Raw genomic sequence first — 25078 nt, 5'->3', positions numbered from 1 at the left:
AACTGGCCTGTGAGGTCCCTGCTAATCTGCCCTGTTACTGCAGGTAAGAATTACAATCAGAAGTCACTCAAGGAGCCCAGGCCCACGTGGGAGAAAGAGAAGGGCTGTTGGAGGTTGTTGATTTTATTCCAGAGCTTAATTGGTATAATTGCTCTCTTCTTCCTGCCAAACCCAAGCTCAGATCAGATGGACAGGCTCTCCCACCTGCGGGTGAGGCGGGGGGTGGAAGAGCTGCTTAAAAGGTCTTTTAGTCCCAAATGGTATATTCTGCTGGCTGCTGCAGGTGAACCTGGGGCTCAGCTACTTCAGAGGAATAGGAACCCTAGGGGAGCCTGAACCCTGTCCCAAGGGGATGGGAGGCTTCTTCAGAGAGTGCCCGCATCCTGCCAGGGGCTGATCAGGGAGGGAGAAGGAGGGGCTGTTCTGCAACCCTCCGGCTGGGCCTCAGGCTCAAGGGTTCCCTGGGGAGGGGCACCAGGGAGAGAGTAGAAGCTTGTGCCACCCCTTTCCACCGACCCTCCCTGGGCTCCTCAGGGAGCCCAGCTCTGTGGAGGTCTTTGGTCCTCACAGCCAAACCCACCAGAAGGACCTAGAGTTGCCAGGTGCCCAGCTCCTTCCCTGGGTCCTCAGGGCCCCTCTGGACCGCCTCCTTGTTACAAGGGGAGAAGGAGAGGGCGTGCTGGGAGGCAGGGTCTGGGCTGGGCATTTTTTCTGTATTTCACCTCAAAACAGTCTCTGGGGTGGGCAGGTAGTCAAACTATAAAAAACCAAACCAGTTGCTGTGGAATTGACTCTGATTTATGGCAACTCTATTTGAATTGTGCTCCACAGGGTTTTCAGTGGCTGATTTTTCTGAAGTAGATCACCAGGCTTTTCCTTTTTTTTAATATATATTTTTACTGTGCTTTAAGTGAAAGTTTACAAATCAAGTCAGTCTCTCATATAAAAATTTATATACACCTTGCTATATACTCCTAATTGTTCCCCCCCTAATGAGACAGCCCACTCCTCGCCACTCTCTCTTTTTGTGTCCATTCTGCCAGCTTCAAACCTTTCTGCCCTCTCATCTACCCTCCAGATAGGAGATGCCAACATAGTCTCAAGTGTCTACTTGATCCAAGAAGGTCATTCTTCACCAGCATCATTTTCTATCCCATTGTCCAGTCCAATCCCTGTCTGAAGAGTTGGTTTTGGGAATGGTTCCTGTCCTGGACCAACAGAAGGTCTGGGGGCTATGACCACCGGGGTGCTTCTAGTCTCAGTCAGACCATTAGGTCTGGTCTTTTTATGAGAATTTGGGGTCTGCATCCCACTGCTCTCCTGCTCCCTCAGGGGTTCTCTGTTGTGTTGTCTGTCAGGGCAGGTTGTGGCCAGGCACCATCTAGTTCTTCTGGTCTCAGGCTGGTGTAGTCTCTGGTTTATGTGGTCCTTTCTGTCTCTTGGGCTCGTAATTACCTTGTGTCCTTGGTGTTCTTCATTCTCCTTTGCTCCAGGTGGGTGGAGACGAATTGATGCATCTTAGATGGCCGCTTGCTAGTGTTTAAGACCCCAGACCACTGGGCTTTTCTTATGAGGAGCCTCTGGGTGGACTCAAACCTACTATACAGCTGAGCCAACTAATCCAAAGGCTAAATGAGGGATCTGTGGCTAGGTCTGATTCCTAAGCCTATACTCCTTCCATAAAAATCCCTGGTGGTGCAACAGTTAAGTGCTCGGCTGCTAACTGAAGCGTTGGTGGTTTTGAATCTACCCAGCTGCTTGTCGGGAGAAAGACCTGATGATCCGCTCCTGTAATGCTTACCAAAAAAACCCCTCAAACCCATTGCTCTAGAGTCAATCCTGACTCATAGCAACCCTATAGAGCAGAGTTGGGTTGCCCGTTAGGGTTTCCAAGGCCGTAATCTTTACAGAAGGCAGATTGCCACATCTTTCACCTGCAGAATGTTTGGTGAGTTTGAACAGTCAACCTTTGGTTAGTAGCTGTTCGCTTAACCACTGTACCACCAGGTCTCCTCTGTAAAGATTACAGCCTTAAAAACTCTATGGGGCAGTTCTGTTCTGTCACATGGGGTCTCTATGAGTCAAAATGGACTGGATGGCACCTAACAAAAACTCCTTCCATGCTCATGGGAGCCCCCTGGGTTAGGGTTGCCAGATAAATGCAAGTATTGGATGGGATGGGATACGCTTACACTAGGAAAGTATTCACTGCATGTCTGAAATCCAACTTCAACCGTGCAGCCTATATTTTTCTTGCTAAATCCACCCACATTCCCCTGGGTGTGCGTCCTATCCCGAGCCCACCAGGCCTGAGTGACGCTCCTGGACGCCCTGCCCAGCTCGCGGTCTGCTCTGGCCTGTGCCCACCACAAACACAAATGCAGACCTGGTTTCTTTCTTCCATGTGCTCATCACACTTTCTCCATTTGTCAGTGGCTGGATTTTCCCCTTCGGCATGTCCCTGGCCCCAAGTATCGGGAACTGGGATGCAGATGCCTTCCTCTCGCTCCTTTCCCCACTCCAGCTCTAGGCCTGCTCCACCACACCACGCCAAGCCACGCCATCTGTGAGCCATGTCTGACAGAGCAGAAGGCCTATCCGGTTCAGTCCTGCACTGAGAGGCTGAGAAACGGGGACCCTGTGAAGTCCTGGAAGCGAAGTGATTAAGAGCTCAGGCTGCTGAGCAGAAGGTTGGCAGTTCAAATCCACCAGCTGCTCCTTGGAAACCCTACGGGGCAGTTCTACTCTGTCCTATAGGGCCACTATTAGTCGGAATCAACTCGACGGCAATGGGTTTTATCTGAAGCCAGGGTCATGTGTGGAACAGCCTGGTAGAAGTGGCCCTTCCCAGGCTCCCCTATCCACACTAGCCCTGTATTCTTCTGCCTCTAAGTAGAAGATGATACTCATGATACCTCACCTTCCACCTCTCCTTGTCCAAATCCTACCTTCCCTTAAGGCCATCTCAAAGGCCACCTCCTTTGTGTGGCCCTAGGTGGCACTCAAGGCTTAGGTGTCTGTGGTCTCTGGGAAGGTTGGGACTGAGTTGGTGCCCCTCTGAGAGAGCCTTCTCATGGTCAGGGAGAGTCTATGCATTTGCTGGGTGGGCATCTATGGATGAGGGGAAGAGGTGAGCGTGAGAGCCCTCACCATGATAGGATGAGGTGTTGGAGTAGGAAGCCAGGATGCCTGCTCATCCACTGGGCAGAGGGGCTGCCCTGGAAGGCCTCCTCCAGCTCGCTTGTATGCTTGCTCAGGCCATTAGTTTGGGGCTCACAGGCAGGGATCTGGAGGGCATTTATTCACCCATTTTGTCATAGCACATCCAGGTGGATGAAGTAGGAGTCCTGATCCTGGGGGAACTGGCAATCAAACATAAGAAAAAGGTCTCCCAGGGCCAGCTGTGCCCTAACCACAGGAGGAGGTGGCCCTCTAGCTCCTCATTCAGTCTTCTTCTCTTGTCCAGCTGTCCCAGGTCATTAGGCCAGGGCATTCGAGGTTCTAAAAGGCCAGATCTGGCTCAGTGCTTCAAAAACATTAATCTGCTTATGAATCCATGAATCACCTGGGGGTCAGGTTAAAACTCAGGTTCTTATTCAGCAGGTTGGGGTGGGGCCTGAGATTCTGCGTTTCTAACAAGCTCCAGGTGATGCTGAGCCTGGTGGTCTGTGGGCCACATAGTGAGGAACAAAAACCTAGAGGAACATCTGATATATTCTCTGATGCCCCAGTGGGGGTGTGATGAGGAAGCCAGGGTGACCAAGCTGGAGGATGTAGCCCCAGATCTCCTCACTGGTGTATCCAGGCAGGTGTGTGAGAGCTAGAAGCTGTTGATGGGATAGAGTAGGATATTCCATGAGCACTCCAGGTTGCTGTAGAAATCAGTGAGTGACATTAATATCACGACTGTGGAATGTGCCAGTGATATAGCATAATGGTTAGGGACACGTACTTTGGAGCTGGACTATCTGAGTTTGAATCCTGGCTCTGTTGTTTGGTGTCATTAAGTTAGTTCTAACTCATAGCAACCATATGTACAACGGAGTGAAACACTGCCCAGTCCTGCACCATCCTCACAATTGTTATGCTTGAGCCCATTGTTACAGCCACTGTGTCAGTCCATCTCATTTAGGGTCTTTCTCTTTTCTGCTGACCTTCTACCAAGCATGATGTCCTTCTCCTTGGACTGGTCCCTCCTGATAACATGTCCAAAGTATGTGAGACAAAGTCTTGCCATCCTTGCTTCTAAGGAGCATTCTGGCTGTATTTCTTCCAAGACAGATTTGTTCGTTCTTCTGGCAATCCATGGTATATTCAATATTCTTTGCCAACACCATAATTCAAAGGCATCAGTTCTTCTTTGGTCTTCTTTATTCATTGTCCACCTTTTGCATGCATACGAGGCAATTGAAAACACCATGGCTTGGGTCAGGTGCACCTTAGTCCTCAAAGTGACATCTTTGCTTTTAACATGCGAAAGAGGCCTTTTGCAGCAGATTTGCCCGATACAATGTGTCATTTGATTTCTTGACTGCTGCTTCCATGGTGGAAACCCTGCTGGCGTAGTGGTTAAGTGCTACGGCCGCTAACCAAAAGGTCAGCAGTTCGAATTTGCCAGGCCCTCCTTGGAAACTCTGTGGGGCAGTTCTACTCTGTCCTATAGGGTCGCTATGAGTCGGAATCGACTTGATGGCAGTGGGGTTGGGCTTCCATGGTCACCGATTGTGGATCCAAGTAAAATGAAATCCTTGACAACTTCAGTATTTTCTCTGTTTATCATGATGCTGCTTATTCGTCCAGCTGTGAGGATTTTTCTTTTCTTTATGTTGAGGTGTAATCCATACTGAAGGCTGTAGCCTTTGATCTTCATCAGTAAGTGCTTCAAGTCCTCTTCATTTTCAGCAAGCAAGGTTGAGTTATCTGCATATCACAGGTTGTTAATGAGTCTTCCTCCAATCCTGATGCTGCATGTTTCTTCATGTAGTCCAGCTTCTCGGATTATTTGCTCAGCATACAGATTGAATAAGTATGGTGAAAGGATACAACCCTGATGCATAACTTTCCTGACTTTAAACCATGCAATATCCTCTTGTTCTGTCCAAATGGCTGCCTCTTAGTCTATTATAGATTCCTCATGAGCACAATTAAGTGTTTTGGAATTCCTATTCTTTGCAATATTGTCCATAATTTGTCATGATTCACACAAATGCCTTTGCACAGTCGTTAAATACAGGTAAAAATCTTTCTGATGTTCTCTGCTTTCAGCCAAGATCTATCTGACATCTGCAATAATATCCCTCATTCCACATTCTCTTCTGAATCTGGCTTGAATTTCTGGCAGTTCCCTGTCGATGTACTGCTGCAACCTCTTTTGAATTATCTTCAGCAAAATTTTATTTGTGTGTGATAGTGGGGAAGCCAGCACAACTTGACCAAGGCGAGGTCATAAAAACTTCTTAGAAACATCCAGACTCCCATAGGGATTGAGTTACTGGGCTGAAGGCTGAAGACCATGGTCTCTGGGAACATCTAGCTCAATTGGCATGATATAGTTTGTAAGGAAAATGTTCTTCATCCTGTTTTGGTGAGTGGCGTCTAGGGTCTTAAAAGCTTGTGAGTGGCCATCTATGATAGTACTGGCCCCACCCCATCTGGAGCAAGGGAAAATGAAGAAAACCAAAGACACAAGGGAAAAATTAGTTCAAAGGACTAATGGAACACAGCTACCACAGCCTCCACCAGACTGAGTCCAGCACAACTAGTCAGTGCCCGGCTACCACCACCAATTTCTCTGACAGGGATCATAATAAAGGCTCCCAGACAGAGCTAGAGAAAAATGTAGAACAAAATTCAGACTCACTAAAAAAGACCAGACTTACTGGTCTGATGGAGACTGGAGAAACCTCAAGAGTGTGCCCCCCTGGACACTCTTTTAACTCAGTACTGAAGTTGCTCCTGAGGTTCATCCTTCAGCCAAAGATTAGACAGGTCTGTAAAACAAACAATACACCTAGTTCAACCAAGTCTATGACACTAAATGGGCACATTAGCCAGGGGCAGGGATGAGAAGGCAGGAGGGGACGGGAAAGCCGGACAAATTGGAAATGAAGAGCCCAAGGTCAAGAAGGGGAGAGTGTTGACATGTCGTGGGGTTGGCAACGAATGTCACAAAACAATATGTGTATTGTTTAAAGAGAAACTAATTTGCTCTGTAAACCTTCATCTAAAGCACAACAAAAAAAGACAAAAAAAATTTTTACTTGTGTGTGACATTCCTGATATTGTTTGATAATTTCTGCATTCTGTTGGATCACCTTCCTTTGGAATGGGCACAAACATGGATCTTTCCCAGTTGGTTAGCTAGGTAGCTGTCTTCCAAATTTCTTGGCATAGATGAGTGAGAGCACCTCCAGTGCTGCATCTGTTTTTTGAAACACCTCAACTGGTATTCTGTCAATTCCAGGAGCCTTATTTTTCGCCAATGCCTTCAGTGGACTTCCTGTTCAGTTCTTTTACTTCATCGTTTCTTCCTTTTGGTTTAGCTATTCTACATTCAAGAGCAAGTTTCAGAGTCTCTTCTGACATCCATTTTGGTCTTTTCTTTCTTTTTAATGAGCTTTTGCTTTCTTGATGTCGTTCTACAACTCGTTTGGTCTTCAGTCTTTAGTGTTCAATGTGTCAAATCTTTTCTTGAGATGGTCTCTAAATTCAGGTGGGATATACTCAAGGTTGTATTTTGGCTTTTGTGGACTTGGTCTGATTTTCTTCAGCTTCAACTTGAACTTTCATATGAGCAATTGATGATCTGCTCTGCAGCCAGTCCCTGGCCTTGTTCTGATGGGTGATATTGAGCTTCTCCGTCCTCTCTTTCCACAGATGGAGTTGATTTGATTCCAACGTATTTCATCTGGCTAGGCCTATGTGTATAGTCGCTGTTTATGTTGTTGAAAAAAGGTATTTCCAATAAAGATCCCAGCTCTACCACTACTAAATATGTGGCATCGGGCAACTTACTTAACCTCTCCGTACCTCATTTTTCACATTTGCAAAATATCATCCTCACAGGTCGTTGTGAAAATTCAATGAGCTGATACAGGTAATCGCGTTCTCATGTGGTCTCTAGCTATGCAACGAGGTGAGATTCAAACAGGGCTGCAGGGTGGAGGTTCACTCATGCATGGGCTCTGCTTCACCAAGGTCAGGCCTATGGCTTCCAAGCCAGGGCCCAAGCAGGGCAGTTCCACCTTCTGTGGGTCCAGGTGATAAGAAGGTTAAAGAGAATGGAGTTCGGTTGTAAGAATACCATGCCTGTGACCAGCTGAGATGCTTTGTGGTACAGCAGTCACAAAGGCCACATCAGACCAGGCAGCGTCTTGGTTGTCTGTGTGGGTGGTTGTCATCTTCCAGATTCTGTTTTCTAGGCAGGCATGAGACAGGAACAAGATGACACTGCCATGCCGTCCATGGTTCCTGGCTGGTGAGAGTCCAGGAACACTGGGAGTGGGGCTGAGGTGAAGGGGCACTTCATGTGCAGGCAGGAAGCAAGGAAGGGGCATTCATTAAGGGATGCTAAAAAGGCCCCCAGGATTTCTGCACAGCATTGGTTAGTGCTGTCCCAGATCAAGAGCAACAGGGATCACCATTAGGAGAGGACACATCTTTGAACCAGACAGTGGTGTGGTCAGATTCACTTCCCAAGTGTCTAAGACAAATGGAATGGCTATGGCTGCCCCCATCTGGACAAGATGGTTGTGTGAAGCAATTATCTTTTTGTTGATCATCCTGCCTCCGGTTTTGCCCCTCTCTAAATACCTACATAAGGAAACCCTGGTAGCATAGTGGCTAAAAGCTATGGCTGCTAACCAAAAGGTCGACAGTTCGAATGCACCAGACGCTCCTTGGAAACTCTATGGGGCAGTTCTACCCTGTCCTTTAGGGTCACTATGAGTCCAAATCGACTCCACAGCAACGGGTTTGGTTTTTTCGGTTTAATACCTACATGGTCTCCAGAGGGATCTTTCTAAAACCGAAAGGTGGTCATGTCCTTCCTCTGCTTAGCACCCTTCAGTGGCTCCCCATTTCCCTTATGGTACTGCTTACAAGGCCTGGCAAGCTTTAGCTCCACCTGCCTCTCTAGCTTCTCTTTCATGCTTCTCTTCCCTCTCACTTCCTGAAGCCTACTGGACTTCTTTCGGTTTCCTTACAATGCTGTACACTATTTCCCACATGCTATTCCCTCTGCTCTCTAGGAGCCCTGGTGGTACAGTGGTTAAGCAATCAGCTGCTAACTGAAGGTTGGCAGTTCAAACCCACCAGCTGCTGCTCTGCAGGAGAAAGACCTGGCAATCTGTTCCAAAGATTACAACCTTGGAAACTGTACAGGGCAGTTCTACTCTGTCCTATAGGGTCTCTGTGAGTTGGAATCATCTCAACAGCAGCGGATTTGTATTCCCTCTGCTCAGAACTCTTCTCTCCACCTGCTCCCCTGGTTAATTACTTCTTAGCCATCAGGTCTCCATGTAAACGTTGCTTTCTCCTGGAGGCCTTCCCTGATGCCCTGGTCTGGGTGCCCATAGCACCTGTACCACCCCTGCTGTCACACTGCACTGTGAAGATCAGACTGCTTTCGTGCTAAATTATAAGCTCTGTAGGAAGGGCAGGGACACCATCTTCAGAGTAGCTGATGTTTCTGAGTGCTGTTTCTGGGGTAGAACTGTTGTGAGGGCTTTCTGTAGGAGAAAGCATCCCTTTGAAATCTTCTGTTCAGATTTCCTCCTCCAACCTCTGGAGGTAGCATCTCTTGGGAAGGTGATTCCTGAACCTGTCTATGCATAGATACACTTGGGACCCTTTTTAGAAACAGCTTCCCAGGTCCCACTTCTGACCTTCTGGACCAGACAGTCCTGAGGAGGGGCTTTGGAGTCTGTATTTTTATAAAGCTGCCCAGGTGATCTAGCCACATTCAGACCATCAAGAGTATATGACCGCCATTAGGTGACAGGCCTTGCCTGAAGAGGGTGCTCTCTGAAGCGTTGTTGGCCTACCAGGTTGCTGTGGGTGGAAGGTCTTTCCTAATTACGGTTTCCAAGGGGTGTCCTTGGCAGTTTGCTCTCACATCCAAGGATGGTTCAGTGTTGGCCCATTCACCCAGGGGCCCCTTGCCAGTGAGCAGAGGAGTTTTTCCCTGTGGTACGTGACTTTTGGCAGTGATGGCACTGGTGAAATGGCTTAGGGAAGAAATAGAAACATTGTTGGACTATCTACAAGTGGGCCTGTGCTACTGGGATGAAAGAAAGTAGCCTCCTTCCTTTTACCACCACCCCTGGTCATATCAATTCTCTTTTGGGTTTAGGATTATGAAGCCTGTGGCCTTTGTGGATGAGGACTGAAGTTTCCATACCTTAGGTGATGACATGTGTCTGTAGGGGAACCATAGCTTAGTGCGAAGCCTCCCTCCAGGTAGTGAAGCCCAGGTGTAGACTCATAGCCACTGGCCAATTTGGCTGGGTCCCCTGGACCAGCAACACAGGGTGATAAGGTTTCAGCCCACGTGCCAGGCGAGGAAGCAGAAGCTGGTAGCATATCGAAAGGACATCATGGCTTGGACACAGCTGTAAAAAGCTATGATGGGCAGTTTCCTTGCTCTTCTGGCCTGCCAAGAGCTGCCAGGACTCATGACAAGAATTCTCAGTCACGTAGAGTCTCTGTCTCTGGTTGTGCACAGACAAGAAAATTCACCATCTCTTTACCTGTCCTGAGAAGTAACACATCAGGGACCTCAACTGTGGCATACAGGTACCTCCCATAGGTCATCAACTGAACAAGAAGTAGTGCCAGGGTACCTCCCTGAAGATTGGCAGGGAGCGGCTTGTACCTCATCTCTGGTGTGGCATTTTCTTTGGTTAAGTCCAGAGGGAAATTTACTCCTACCAATGGTGAGAATACCTCCATTATTATATGGTGTCTTAGTCATCTAATGCTGCTGTAACAAAAATACCACAAGTGGATGGCTTTAACAAATGGAAGTTTCTTCTCTCACAGTCTAGATGGCTAGAAGTCCAAAGTGATGGTGCCAGCTCTTGGGGAAGGCTTTCTCTCTCTGTAGGTTCTGGGGGAAGTTCCTTGTCATCAATCTTCCAGTGGTCTAGGAGCTTCTTAGCTCAGGGACCCTGAGCCCAAAGGACACGCACTTCTCCTGGCTTTGCTTTCTTGGTGGTAGGAGGTCCCCATCCTCTTTGCTTGATTCTTTCTTTTATATTTCAAAAGAGATTAACTCAAGATACAACCTAATCTTGTAGATTGAGTCCTGCCTCATTAACATAACTGCCTCTAATCCTGCCTCATTAACATCATACAGGTTAGGATTTATAACACATAGGATAATCACATCAGATCACAAAATGGTGGACAATCATGCAATACTGGGAATTGTGGCCTAGCCAAGTTGATGCACATTTTGGGGGGACACAGTTCAACCCATAACATATGGCTTTGAAGTAGACAGAGTTGGAAAGATGATGTTATACCCAGAGAAGAGAAATTATGGCATAGATTTGGAAGCCTGGGGATATGGGGCAATACTGGCTATCCACAGATGTTCTATGGACTCAACCTCAAGTCTAAGAGGAAGGGCTGGGGTCATAAATCAGAAAGTATGGCATAAAGGACCAAGAATTGTGGGTTGCAATGGAAGACAAATATGTGAAATTGAAGACATAGGATAAGTGGCAGCAGCTTTAGTCCCAGGGCACCTCAAGGGCCCAGTTGGGGTCCTGGCTGGCCCAACTCAGCCCCAAGCTTGGTCTGCATCTTGTCCTGCATTGATCACTCTCCATCCTCTCTTCCACCAGGCGCCTAGATGCCAACCTCATCTCCCTGGTCCCGGAGAGGAGCTTTGAGGGGCTGTCCTCCCTCCGCCACCTGTGGCTGGACGACAATGCACTCACCGAGATCCCCGTCAGGGCCCTCAACAACCTCCCTGCCCTGCAGGCCATGACTCTGGCCCTCAACCGCATCAGCCACATCCCTGACTTCGCCTTCCAGAACCTCACCAGCCTTGTGGTGCTGTGAGTGCTGCTTTGCCCTCCATCCTCTGCTGGGTCCTGCTGGGGGCTGCATGTTACTCCTGAGTCGGGTTGGAAGCCCAACTAGTTTTGCTCTTATCTGTGCTTTCCTGAACATTTTGGTCTCAGTTTCCCTTTTGTAAAATGAGGGTGCTCATCCCCTGTTGACCCCATAGGGTTACCATGAGGCCAGATGACATTAGAGCGTTAGAAGTGTGCTAAGAGTCACTAGAAGATAAGAGTGTCATAATCAGATCATAGAAACTAGGCTATGATTGCTCACTATGAAAATATAATAACCATACAGTGCTAATTGGAGTACGTCCAGAATTTCTTATCCTTAGCCCACCAAAAAACTTCTTTTTTTTTTTTTATTGCATTTGAGGATCAAATAATACAGTCTTATGCTTGGCATAGGAATAGGGTAAATTAATCTCATTTCCCAGACCTGAAGAAGCAGAGAAAAGCCATCTCTTGTAATGACATGGCAAAGCCCCACTAGGTTAATTACCTGGGAGATAGCATCCCTGGCAGGAACTGGGGACTGGGGTGAACTCTGTCTTTCCAGTGGGAACTTTAGAGTGCAAATTAGCTCCCAGCTAATTGCTTCTAGTGATTAGTAAGTTCACAGGGTAGTTATTAAGGACTCGGAAGGTCATGTATAATTGCTTGGGGCTATACAATAATTGCTCAGGAACATGTGTGTTAGTGACTTTGCTAAATGACAACACTGACCCTCCTGCTCTGGGAAAGCTGGTGTGATTTTCCAAGCCAGGGAATGGGTGATGCTTAGTTTCGTTTGAGAGATGAAAAGGCAGATATCAGTTTATCTGATTCTCTGTCCTGGGAGACTGGAGAACTAAGATGAATATCTTAATGGATTACATTCTTCTATCAAGACTGTCACACCCAAGCGCCCTCTGGGAGTCAGTGGAGTATCTATAGAGGGTAAACAGAACAAGGTGGCTGGTTCAAGCTTTGGTGATGCCCTTGGGACAGCACAAGGGAATGGGGGTGGGGAGGGTCAGGTTTCTCTAAGAGACAGACTATTGGAAAAATGGAGAGCTTTATGATGGGTCCCCAGACAAATGAGCAGCAGTAGCACTGATTGACCTCCTATGTGGAAGTACTGAGGATCCAAAGAAATAGCTACTGCCTTCAAGGGGATGACTGTCTAGTTGAGATAGCAGAATTAATACGGGAAAAGATAACTTAGGCTAAGACAGCCAGGTGGCAAGAACAGATTAACAGTAGCCTAGAAGCTCTGGTGAGGCTGAAGCAACTGTGGGCAGGTGATAGGGAAAGTACATACGGTGTGTCCTGGGCCAGGAAAGATGGTGACGGGTTAGACAAGAGAAGAAGAGAGGGAGAGCATTCCAGGCAGGCATCAATAAGGACACTGAGACGGAAACCAGAGGTATCTGGCGGCCATTGAGCAGGCTAGTCCCCCTGGAGCAGAGTCCTCTTGCAGAGCGTGGGAGAAGAGGCTGGAAGGGTGAGTCTGGGGAGTCACAACATCAGGGCAAGGAGTTTGGCTTTTATCTGCCAGAGGGAGAGGAGAGCTTGAAGGTTTTAAAGCTGGGGAAAAAGGGAGTGTTTCAGGAAGGCTAATTTGTAGGATAGATGAGAACAGAGAGAGGCTGGAGATAGGAAGGCCAGTTAGGGGGCTGTGTATCAACCCAAGCCCAATGTGGGGAAGTGGCAGAGGAGATGGAATGGAACCCATGGCTGTGCGGGACATTTGGAGGGAAGAATTGATTAGATGTAGAGGTTTTCAGAGGGAGGAATACAAAGGAGAAGGGGAGTCAAGGATGACTCCAAGGTTTGGATGGGAGCAGAGAGCTGGCTTGCTCTCTGAGAGATGAGGGGCTCTGCTGGGCATAAGAAGGGGCAAGGGATAAAGGAAAGAACACCTACTGGGTACCAGAGCAAAGCTGAAGGAGGAAAGCTGGTGTCTTTGCATGGAGTAGGGCCAGGAGCATTACCCCTTTGTCCTTCACCTGCCTCCAGGAGGGAAGAGAGAAGCTACTAGCAGGTGGTGACCTGTGAAGAGGGAGAAGGATCTGGAGCAAGCTGTCCAGGACTAGAGGGTGAGCTGTGCGCAGGCCCAGGAGACAGATAAGGAACAGTGGGTATGATGGGAAGCAAGAAGGAAGTTTGGTTAAACTCAAGGGTATGGACAGGGGCCTGGCTAGAGCTGTGAGCAGACAGGTGAAGCAGAGGAGAACCCTGTGCTTTCAGCAGCCTGCCCTGACCTCACGGAGGCCCTCCCCACCACTGCTATGGTGCCCACAGGGCCACAAGGTAGCACTTAGTTGGACAGCAGAGGTTTCATGTGTGTAAATCTTGTCTCTTCATCTAGACTATAAGCTCAACACCTGTCCCATGTTGGGCTACTAGGTACCCAGGATACCTGAGCTGAATGAGTGGTTTGGAAGAGGGAGTTGGAGGCCTGGAGCTGGAGATGTTTAGAAAGCTGAGATGGCCTGGATCAGAGATGCTGGGAGAGGGGCAGGGGTGACAAATGGAGACGGGAGTTTAACAGGAAACAGGAATAGTAGAGTTTGGTGACAGTGGAAATATAAGTGTGGAGGAAATGGAAAAAATAAAAAGCCCTGTTAAAGGGAGCTGTGGGGGAACGACGGCTCAGTAGTAGAGCTCTCACTTCCCATGCAGGAGTCCTGGTTGGAGGCCCAGCCAACGCACCTCATGCACAGCAGCCTATCTGTCAGTGGGGGCTTGCATGTTGCTATGACACGGAACAGGTTTCGGGGGAGCTTCCAGACTAAGATGGGCTAGAAAGAAAGGCCTGGTGATCTACTTCTGAAAATTAGCCAGTGAAAATCCTGTGGATCACAACGATCTGATCCACAGCTGATCATGGGATGCCACAGGATTGAGCAGCGTTTTGTTCCGTTGTGCATGGGGTTGCGGTGAATTGGGGACAGACCTGACAGCAGTTAACAATAATAAGGGGAGCTAGTTTATTCCTGGGAGGCAAGGGCTGTGTTTTCTGTATCAGCTCAGAAGCTCCCTGAGGGCAGGGTTCTGTCTCCCCTGATGGGCTCTGATGGGGCAGGTGGACAAGGATGGGGAAGACAGATAGGAGCTTTAAATCTCAAGACTTCCATTCCTACCCATCTATGTTGGGTGATGTCTGCCTGTTGCCTTTAATTTGGAGGCCTGCCTGGTTATTTTTGTCTTGTAAGTGATTTCCTTTTTCTGCCTGAAGGTATTTTTTAATCCTTAAACTTCAATAGCTTAAGTAGAATATGTTCAGCATAGACTGCTCTGCATTTCCCCAGAACAACGTGTGCTTTTGAGCTGCAGATTCCATTCTTTCTTCATTTTAGAGAATTTTTTTAAATTGTATTATGCTTTTGAATACATCTTCTGTCTCATTTTTGGATTCTCTCCTTCAGAGACATCAATTGCCCTTGTGTTGAATCTTCTTTATGTCTTCTGCGTCTCTTTAACCTTTTTGTCTTATTCGGCCCTATTCACCATGATCATCTCAAGCTTCCTCTTTGATACTAATTCAGTGTTCAGCAGTGCTTACGCTGTTCTTTCTTTCAAATTTATTGCCTGTTTTTTTTTTAATGGCATAGTTTCAGTCCTTAATTTGTTTTCTTAGTCCCTTTCATTTTTAAACTTTGGTTTTTGAAATATTGTTTTATTGGATTGTTTTATAGCAGAAGGCAATTGTGATAAATCTCCTTCCATTCCTTATCCATTACTTATGCTTTCTTCTAGGCGTGTAGCTTTGCCTGGCCTTTGCATCCTCTCTTTCCTGCTCCCTCTGTTTCATCTATTGTGTGTTTGTAGAGTTGCTGTCTTCTTTTCTAGCTTGTGATTGGGTGGCTCTGTTGTTCTAGAGGCATCACCTTTGGTACAAGTTGGCTCTCCCCTTCAAGCTACAACTTGTGGGCTGAGTATTGTGGGAAAATTAGGTTTCATCTACTTTTGTGTAACCTGATGGAGTGGTGAGGGAAGGGGGAGTGTGCCTCTGAGGCAGTATCCATGACTACCTAGGCTCAGCTCTTCTGCTGAAAAAAAAAAATCTGCTGAGATTGTGTTAAATACGGATTCGCTCCCTCTAGTTAGGGAGTTACTCTTGGTCTTCAATCCCTTCCCCAATTCCATGAGTAGCCTGGAGCCTTCATTTTACGTTCCCCTTTCACCTGTTCTTTTTAGCAGCCAGAAGTAAAAACAGTAATAAAATAAATAACAATAATACCCACAGAGTTGCTCCTCTTCAGACTTGAGGGCATTAGGGAGAATTCTCAGGATTTTATTTTCTTGCCAATTCAATTTCTAGAGACAGGCAGGATTAGGGGTTGTAGAGTTTTTCCTCAGCCACCAGTTTTTGCAGCTTTGTTATCTTAGGCTGTGTCCCTTTCCTTGCTTCGTTGCTATGTGGGCTGGGGTTGGGTCTAGTTCATGCTCATTTCTTGAGGAATTGGAAGAAGGAAATTCTGTCACTCATCTTGAGTTAGCTCTCGCAGGTCCCTCCCGACCGATCTGTTCCATCTCCGCGCCTGCTCTGGCTGAGCCCTCTACCATCCTGCAGGGAAACACAAACACCAGGCTCGTTCCCACCGCCCCACCTTTGTTCTCACTGTTACCCCCACCTGGTTGTCCTGCCCCTCTGCCTGTGCCCATGGCCTGTCCATCAGGGCCCTGTCTGGGACCCCTTCTTCCCTGCCTCCTCTTTGTCCCCTGAGCTTGTCTACAGCTCCTTCAGCTGTAATATAAAGCTTAGGCTTTAATTATATGCTGTCTGTAGTGGTTTGCTGTTGGCTCCCATAAGCACGTCTGGCCAGTGAGTCAGGCAGGCTGGGTCCTGGGGAGCAGGACCGTAGAAGAAGCCTTGGACTTGAGCCCCCCTGACATCAGGCCTTTTTCCTGGAGCTTAGTGGGAGCTTGCTTTGGCCTGGGCCTGGAACTCCTCCTCTCCCTTTTTCCTTCAATAGGAAGTCAAACAGTGTGGCCTGTGGCCAATCCAGCTTTGCAGGTGGTGACTTCCAGAAGTCAGACTTGGCCTGTCTGTTTGCCCCTAGAGGCTGGACCACTGGGGCCATTCTGTCCATGCTGTTGCCTCCACCTTCCTTTTCGAGCCACCGGTCTGCTTTCCAATCCCCTGCACCCCGATGCTGTGGGCGCCCTTCTGACGCGTCTTTCCTTCCCACACAGGCATCTTCATAACAACCACATCCAGCATCTGGGGACCCACAGCTTCGAGGGGCTGCACAATCTGGAAACGCTGTGAGTGTGGGGTTGTGGTTGAGCTCTGTCCTGCCTGGTGATGAAAGCTGGGCGTCCCAGGGGCTGGGGGGCGGCGGGTATTGGTGATAGGCAGAGGGGAGGGCCATCAGGACTGGGAGGCTGGGATCTGACCCCGGGCCTGCTCACCCACTTGCGCCTCAATGGCACCTTCTTGGAATGTCACTGAGAATAAATTCCTTCCTCCTTCAGGTGGGTGGAATGTGCCCTCTGGGAGTTCAGGGAGTGGGAACCTGGGATCCCTGCCAGCAGAGACCACCAAAATAAGGAAAAGTTTGGACAGAAATGGGAGCTGCAAGGAGAAGCTAAAAAGGAATCAGGGTATTGAGCCTGGAGAACATAAGGCTGGGGGTCGGGCGGGGCTGGGGCTGACTTGATGGCAGTTTTGAAGTCCGTTTAAGGCTGGCTGCTGACAGAAGGGAGAGTAATACCTCGGAGTAATGCCGACTGCTTGCCAGTTGATCTAACCAGCTGAATGATTAATGGGGAGATGGCCCATGCAGCGCTCAGGCCTGACTATAAAAAGCACCCAAACTGTTGACTCTTAAAAAGCCCTATTATTCACGCATCATCATCCTGGAATTCGGCGAAGGTCAGAACGCACCCAAACCCTCCTATCATTTCCTCTGGACTCCTGCCAGCCCCCGCAGAGTGGGCTGAGTGGGCGCTGCTTGAGCAAACAACTGGCTGGGCTCTCCAAAGTGTGGCCATGCCAGCTGGGGTCCCTCAGCTCCCACGAAGGGGCTGGCTGCCACGGCCACCTGGTGCAGTGCTGGGCGGGAAGTGCTGGGAGAGAAGGATCCCCAGTCAGCAAATCTGAGACACTGAGGTTGGGGCTGGCCTCATGGTGTTGAGGGGACCATCACAGTTACTCTTGCCCTTCCCTTGCTGTACACCCCATGCGCTCATACCACACGCCCCACGCCTTGCACCTCAACACCAGAGCATCATGCCTGAGGTGAGGGATTCTCAAGAATCCAAAGTAGCAAAGGAGAAAATGCTGGGAGACAAGCTGTGACCTGAGGAAGCAACATGTTGGGGACACCATTTGGCAAGTCTGTCCCAGGAGACAGCCATGGTCTGCATTTGTGGCTGTGGAGGAAAAGGGAATGGAGAGGGCAAGACCAGAGCTCATTCCTTTTTCCTGTGGGCGGGATACCCAGGAGCATGGTTGTTCTCTGAGCTCAGCCTGAAGCAGGAGGAATGGCAGAGCCAGGCCTAGCTCTCCTGGCATCCTCGCCCCTCAGCTGACTGAGTGCTGGAAGTACCCCAGCCCCGAGTTGGGGAAGTCAGAACCTCTCTCTGCCACCCAGCATGCCTTGGGCTCTATGCCCCTTTCTGTTGCTCTCATAGACTCTGAGGTTAAAACTGGACAGCCCAGCCTCTCAGTCAACACACCAGAAGACTGATGTCCAGGGAGGTGGCAATGGCCTGGGAAAGAGCAGATCTAGGGTGTAATAACTGAGAAAATATACGTGACAGTCCCTAGCGTAAAGCCCTGCTTTCCTCAGCCTTCTAACGGAACGTGAATCGTGTGAGCCTGCTCTGTGGTGGTGCAATCAGGGACAGATTTCCTAAGAAGCAAGGTACGAATGGGCTTAATTGTGCTTACTTACTAATCTGTAGCACACCATTCCACCTGTTTTTCAAAGATGTGCTGAAACCCATGGGAAATTGTGCAGTACAGATTAGTAAGTAAACACAATTAAGCCCGTGTGTACCCTGCTTACTGGTTAATCCGCCCCTGCCCACAATTGTTAAGCACTCGGCTGCTAACCGAAAAGTTGGAGGTTCAAACCCACCCAGTGGCTCTGTGGGAGAAAGACCTGGCGACCTGCTCCCATAAAGATTATAGCCTAGAAAGCCCTATGAGACAGTTCTACTCTGTCACATGGGGTCGCCATGGATTGGAATCAATTCGACGGCACCTGACAGTAACAGTAACAACTTTGTTTTAGGTGTTTGGGGGGACTCTAGATGTAAAGGATGGTCATACCCTCAAAACCCCATGCCCACAGCCACCCTGTCAAGGCACAGGAGCAGTCGGGGAGGTGTTCGGAGTCTCCAGATGCCAGCCCAGTAGGAAGGAGTCCAATGCTGTCAGCCTGGAGCGTGGGGGCTGTTAGCTCTGCTGGGAAATCGCGTGGGGAGGGCGCACACATACTGGTTGTGAGTTGGCAACTCTAAAAAGCCAACCAGCAGCTGTTTCTTCACTTCTGGGGCACACTGCTTAATTCTTTCTCAATTAGCTGCTGGATTGCTGCGCAGGGCATTTGGCTCGGCTGATGCTAGCTTAATTACAGAGCAGTCTGCTGCTCAGCACCCACTGTACCTTTCATCTACAGGAGTGCCTGGCTGTGCCACAGACCCCAGGGCCTGCACCCACCTTACAGGTGAGGAAGCCAAGGTTAAGAGAGGAGAGAAAGCAGCCTGGTTGTAAAGCCAACAGTCCTTGGTGTCAGACAGCCTGGGCTGTGAGGCCAGGTCTACCAGCTGTGTGCCCTTGGTCAAGTCGTTTGCCTCTCTCAATCTATTTCCTGACCTGCATGTAATACCACTAATAATGCTGATCTCACAGGGTTGGTGGGTGGGCTAAATGAGATGATGTGTGCAAAGTTCTTCTAGAGCCCAGCAAGCTACACTCTTCCCCATGCCCTCTGCTGAGGCCTCAACCCCAACAGCACCCCTTCCTTCCCCACCCTTAAGGGGTAAGTTTTTCTTTTAACTTTTGATCTCCAATTAAAAAGGGGAAAAGAGTGTTCTTTATTCTCTATCCCGCAGAGCACTTGCTGGGAAGCCTGCAGGGGCAGCCAGATTGGGGGCTGGCGGGGCGGGGGGGGAGAGTGGCGGGAAGAATAAAAGGAGAAAGCAACGAAAGTCAAACCTTTTAATTGTTGCATAATTGGCACGCTTTGCAGCCTCAGTTATTACTCTGGGGCTTTTCATGTGAGCTTCTCATTGGAAGGGTATTTCTCCCTCGGGCTCCATAAATCTCTGCCACTTAGACCTCTCTCATCTCCAGCAGCAGAGGGAAGATCAAACCCCCATGGCCCGGGCTGTGGTTTGGCTCTGTCTGCAGACTCCTCTCAGGAGTGAGAGCCAGCACCCAGCCATTCCACCTGGAGAGGAGGGGCCAGGCACAGCACGGGCACACACCGCGTAGTCACACAGGCAGCCCACACCAGCCCCAGTGCATGCTCCTCACCTCACACTCAGCACAGCTCAGGGACACCCGCTCGGGGACACCCACCGCAAATGCACCCGCAGCAACGTCACCACTGTTCTTGAGGCCAGACTGCCTGACTTCCAACGCAGGCTCTGCAAGCTGGGTCCACCAGAGCAAGCAGCCTCTTCTCTGTGAGCCTCGCTTTCCTCACCTGGACAATAGGCTACCTCAAGAGTGAGGCATAAGTGAGATAAACATGCACCGGGCTCTCTTTTATTTTTTTTTAGTCCTACTTGGTGTCGAGCTGGTTCCGATTCGTGGTGATCCCATGCGTGTCAGAGTAGAACTACACTCTCTAAGGTTTTTAACAGTCGGTTTTGCAGGAGTAAATCACCAGATCTTTCTCCCAAGGCACTTCTGGGTGGACTTTAACCTCCAACCTCTGGTTAGCAGTCGAGCACATTAACATTTGTGCTACCTGGGTACTCTCTACTCCAGAAGAGCCAGGCAAATCCAAGTAATCTGGGCAGGGTTTGGGGCTGGGCATTGCTGGGCCCTCCTGATGAGCAGAGCAAACCATGTAGGCTTCACAGGCACGAACTTGGCTGCATGCTGAGGAAGCCTGATCATGCAGGGAAGGGCCTCTGGGGGCAGCCTGGCCTTGTGGCCCATTTCTCCTGAGGTAGCCGTCCCCCTTTCAGACCTGCTGAGAAGGCCCAACTAGAGGCAGGCAGGACAACTCTGTCCTGCATCCACATAACCTTTCCATTCCCACAACGAGGATGACCCCCGCCCTTAGGAAATTCAGAATCAGAGATGGGCAGGCCCCCAGACCGTAAAGTATTATTTCCTCCACTTTCCACTCCGGGCCAAATCCAGAGATTTGTGGTGTCTTTGTAGATTGTAAGTGGCGATAAGCCACTAGAACCCACACCACTTACCTCCTAATACATTGTTGCATTTAGCACCAGTGCCCACAAGATTAGATCAGTTACAGGACTTCCCGGGTTTCTAGGAAGAGAAAGAAGAAAATGCAGGACCAATGATGATTCTGGGAAGGCCCTGCCAGGAGGCCTCAGGGACCGGAAACCAGGACCTCGTGCCTCTAGCTCAGTGCTTGGAAATGCGTGCTGGGAGGCCTCGGGGAGTAAGCCCAACCTGACAGTATTCCAGCTGAACCTAATGATCCTCAAATCCCCAGCTTTACCTAACTGTAAAATCTGTGCAAGACAAACAAACAAGAAGGAAAAGGAAAGGAGCCTAACTATTCCATCCAGAAGACCTGCCCCCACTTCGTCAATCTGGGAGCTTGAGGTCCCTAACTCAGCTAGAACTCAGAGGAGGCAAGGCGTAAGGTGGATCTGGGGACAACGTGCCTCACCTCCCTGGGTCCTGGACGATCTCTGGGCCTGATTATAGCCTCCTTAAGCAAATCAGGCCCAATTGGAGCCCAGTGCCGGCCGGGCCTTTCCCCTTTGGAGGAGAGCCTGGGGCATAGTGAGAACAGAAACCTCCTGGCTCCTGCTCCCTCTCTAAATGAGGACCAGCACCCAACAGGGGTCTGGGAGGAATGGGGGCAGGGCAGGCATTTACGGAATTCTCCTTATAATACAAAGTCGTGCCTTCCTTATAAAACCTCCTCTGTGACAGATGCCCCGCTGATCTGTTTCCACAGCACGTTTCTCCTTCGGCAGCAGCTGTGGTTGGAATACGTTCCTCTGTCTGCGTGTCATTGAAATCACTGATGCCCACAGGCTGTGCTCAGCCTCCTCTGACCAGGCCCTGGAAGCAGCCAGCCACCCTCGGTCCTGGGCCTGCAGGTCAGCCTTTAGCCAGACAGAAAACCAGATGGGTTTCCACTGGAGCTCTTCCAGGGCTCACAGTCCTAGGGTAGAATAGGCACCAGGCTTGGAATTGGCAGACCTGGACTCAAATCCTGGCTCTGCCACCAGCCGGTGATGCGTGCAAGTTCTCCTGACCTCTCAGGAGCCTCGGTGTCCACAAGTATAAAATGGGGATGATGTTTTACAGTTCCTAGGATTGTTGTAAGGCATACATTAAATGAGGTAACTTTGCCTAGAACACCATAGGTGCTTAATTTATGCTGGCGTCCTCTTTCCTGTCCTCCCATTTAATATAAATTCTGAGTGATGGATGAAAATCTCTGCCCGTTTTTCCTCCATGTTTTAGGTGCCTTTGAGTCGGTTCCGACTCATAGTGACCGTATGTACAACAGAACGAAACTCTGCCTGGTCCTCCACCATCCTCACAATCATTGCTATGTTTGAGCCCATTGTTGCAGCCACTGTGTCAGTTCACCTCATTGAGGGTCTTCCTCTTTTTTGCTGACCCTTTACTTCATCAAGCATGATGTCCTTCTCCAGGGACTGGTCGTTCCTAATAAGATGTCCAAAGTACGTGAGACAATGTCTTGCCATCCTTGCTTTTAAGGAGCATTCTGGCTGTACTTCTTCTAAGACAGACTTGTTTGTTCTTCTGGCAGTCCATGGTATACTCAATATTCTTTGCCAGCACCATAATTCAAAGGCATCAATTCTTCTTTGATCTTCCTTATTCATTGTCCAGCTTTCACATGCATGAAAATACCACGGCTTGGGAAAGGCACACCTTAGTTCTCAAGGTGTCACCTTTGCTTTTTAGCACATTAAAGAGGTCTTTTGCCGCAGATTTGCCCAATGCAATACATTGATTTCTTGACCGCTGGAGTACAAAAACCTATATAGCTATTCCTTCCCCTACCCCTACAATAAGAGTAAAGGAAATAGACCTTGTATTTCCTCTCTCTCTAGGCAAACATCTCACAAGCTTGGATATTACACCTGGAACCAGGGAAAATAGTGCCTGGGTGTACGGAGCCTTTGGGCCTGGTGCCAGCTGCCCACCGATTGTGGGACCCTGAGCAAGTCACTTCCCTGGCTGGAGCCTCTGTATCGTCAGCTTTGAGATGAAGGGTGGGCTCCGACACAGGGGGAGCCTTAAGAGCAATTCCCCAAATGTCAGGATCTTTTCTGGCAGGTGGCAGGGGAGTTGTTCCTCAAAGGTGTCATTTTGCAAGGTCCATGGTGTGAATTGTCTCCTCTGCAGGATGGATAGGAATCCCCAGGTAGTCAGCGTATGGCTACTGATTAGTTTTCTGCGGCTACTGTGGCAGGCTTCACAGCCAGGGCTCTTAGGGATTAGTGGGACCCTCTGGGCTCAGGCTGATGCCTGGGGCACACAACCAGATGGATCTTGCTGGTTTGCCTACTTATCTCAAGGCCAAGTGCTGCTCACCTCACTGATCACTGGGCAAATAATAATTTCCTACAGTTAAGAGAATTCAAAATATTCTTTTTCTCAAAGGCTGTCTCATATCTCATTTATCCCTCCAACCACTTCTGGAGGAAGCTAAAGCAGGAATTGTGTCACAGATGAGAAAGCTGAAGCAGAGTGGGTGACTTATACCCAAGGTCACACAGCTAATTAAGAGCCAGGATCAGAACTCTCGTTTGGGCCTTTGGCCCAGTGTCAGCCCATCAGACCACGCTGTCTCTTGGGGCTAACCCTGTTAGAATTGAGAACTTCTTTCCTCTCCAGTTCTTAATTATCTTACATCAGTGGGTTTATTAGTTGCAAATTTGTAGGGTTTTGTGGCTTATAGAGGAATTTATTGTTCCATATAAAGCTTTTTTTTCTTTCTTTCTGGCTTCCCCTGCAGAACTTCTAACAGGCAGAGGATTGCGCTGCCTGGTGAATGTGCCTTGCATTCTGTGACCATGATGAATTATTCATCGTTTCTCCCAGCACAACATTCCCTTTCCCATCACCCTGGGGCTGGGGGTAGCCAAGGTCACCGCTCCTGTCACTGCTGCCCCTCCCTCTCCTGCTGGCACTGGGGCCAAAACTCCCTCTCTGAGCCCCACCGCACCCCCCTACTGGCACCCCAGCCAGCTGGTCTGGAATAGAGAAGGGAGGGAGGTTAAGGGGCCAGCCAGCTTGGCAACAGGTCCTCGGTAGATGCTGTGGAGAGGAGACTAAAAAGCTTGCGCCTGGCCCTCTTGTATCTGGGAAAGGGGAGCTGGTGAGCATCAGTGATTATCACTCCTTTCTGTTTCTTTAGATTCACTCGTTCCATAAATATTTATTGAGCTTCTAGTATGTGCCAGGTACCATTCTAGGCACTAGGGAAACATCTATGAACGAGAAAACATAGTCCCTGCTGTCATAGAGACTAAAGGGTCTGCCCAGGAGTCCTGAGTTCTTTTTAACTGATCACTAACGTGCAAGTTCACCAGCACCTCTCTGCGCATCAGCCAATCCTTTAACCTTGGTGCATGCCAAGGCTCCACTTGTCTTCACACTCTCTTCTTTTGTGCTCTCATCTGGTCTAATGACCTTCAGTACTGTCCATTCACTGACGACTCCATCCCAGACCTCTCTCCTGAACTCTACGCTTAAATGTCCAAAGGCCTTGTTGACATGCTACGTGGACCTCTAACAGACATCCAAACTGAGCTGCACCCCAGCCCACCCTACCAGAAGATTCCCCAGCTCAGTGATGGCAGCTTTACCCTTGCAATTGCTCTGGCCTGAAACTTGGAGTTGTCCAAAACAACCGTCTTTCTCTTACGACCCGAATCCGAGCTGTCAGCAAACTCCGTAGGCTCTACCTTCAAAATATATCGAGAATCTGACCACTTCTCATCCCCTCCACTGCTTCCACCCTGGTCCAACTCACCATTATTCCCTCACATGGAGTATTGCAATGGCCTCCTCTCTGGTCACTCTGCCTTCATCCTTGCCACCCTACAATCTATCTTCAACACAACAGTCAGAGTGACCATTTCAAAATACAACCCAGATCATGCAACTCTTCTGTTCACAACCCGCCAGTGGTTCCCCATCATACTCCAGAAAGAAGCCAAAGTGACCTACAAGGCCTCAGGTGGTATGACCCCCTCTAACCTTTCTGACCTCACCTCTCCTCAATCCACTCCAGGCACAATGGCCTCCTTGATGTCCTTGAATACACTAGGTGTGTTCCTGCCTCAGGACCTTTTGCACTGGTGGTTTCCATCATCTAGAATGTTCATTCCACCATTGTCCTAGTTTACCTCCTTCAAGACTTTGCTCAAATGTCACCTTTTTAGTGAGGTCCTCCTGATCACCCTTTGGCAACCTCTTCCCAGCACTATCTTCCTTTCCTACTTTATTTTTTTTCCATAGCAGCTACCGCTATATGATTGCTTATTTATTTTGCTTGTTATCTGTTTCCCACCTCTGAAATGTAAGCTCCATGAATTTTGTTCACTGTTGTATTGGTAGCACCTGGCAAAGTGCCAGGCACAGAAGAGGTACTCAATAAATATCGGTTGAGTGAATATATGGCCCCGGCAAACTTCTTTCCCTCCCTGGGCTTCTGTTTCCCCATCTGTGCTATAAGAACATAGAACTTTCTAATCTCTGAGGTTCTTCTCAGCTTCAGCAGTCATCTGTACTCAGTGTTATGCAAAGACTCCAGCCAAGACTTCTCCCCTGAACCCCAGACTTAAATGTCTACTAGTCA

General features: G+C 49.0%; 1 protein-coding gene across 2 annotated transcripts in view; it reads left to right on the top strand.

The window, feature by feature from the left end:
- LGR6 (leucine rich repeat containing G protein-coupled receptor 6) overlaps positions 1-25078 on the top strand; it is a 138246-nt gene that overhangs the window by 82725 nt on the left and 30443 nt on the right. The window contains exons 5-6 of one of the 2 annotated variants that reach the window (XM_064273392.1): positions 10851-11066; positions 16257-16328. The exons of the other annotated variant lie outside the window; for it this stretch is intronic. Of the exons in view, the coding sequence (XP_064129462.1) occupies positions 10851-11066; positions 16257-16328 (288 nt within the window). The remainder of the gene's footprint in view (positions 1-10850; positions 11067-16256; positions 16329-25078) is intronic. 2 annotated transcript variants of the gene reach the window in all.

This window comes from Loxodonta africana, chromosome 20 (genome assembly GCF_030014295.1).
Source record: "Loxodonta africana isolate mLoxAfr1 chromosome 20, mLoxAfr1.hap2, whole genome shotgun sequence".
NCBI classification, from domain to species: Eukaryota; Metazoa; Chordata; class Mammalia; order Proboscidea; family Elephantidae; genus Loxodonta; species Loxodonta africana.
This window is presented reverse-complemented; position numbering and strand designations above follow the sequence as displayed.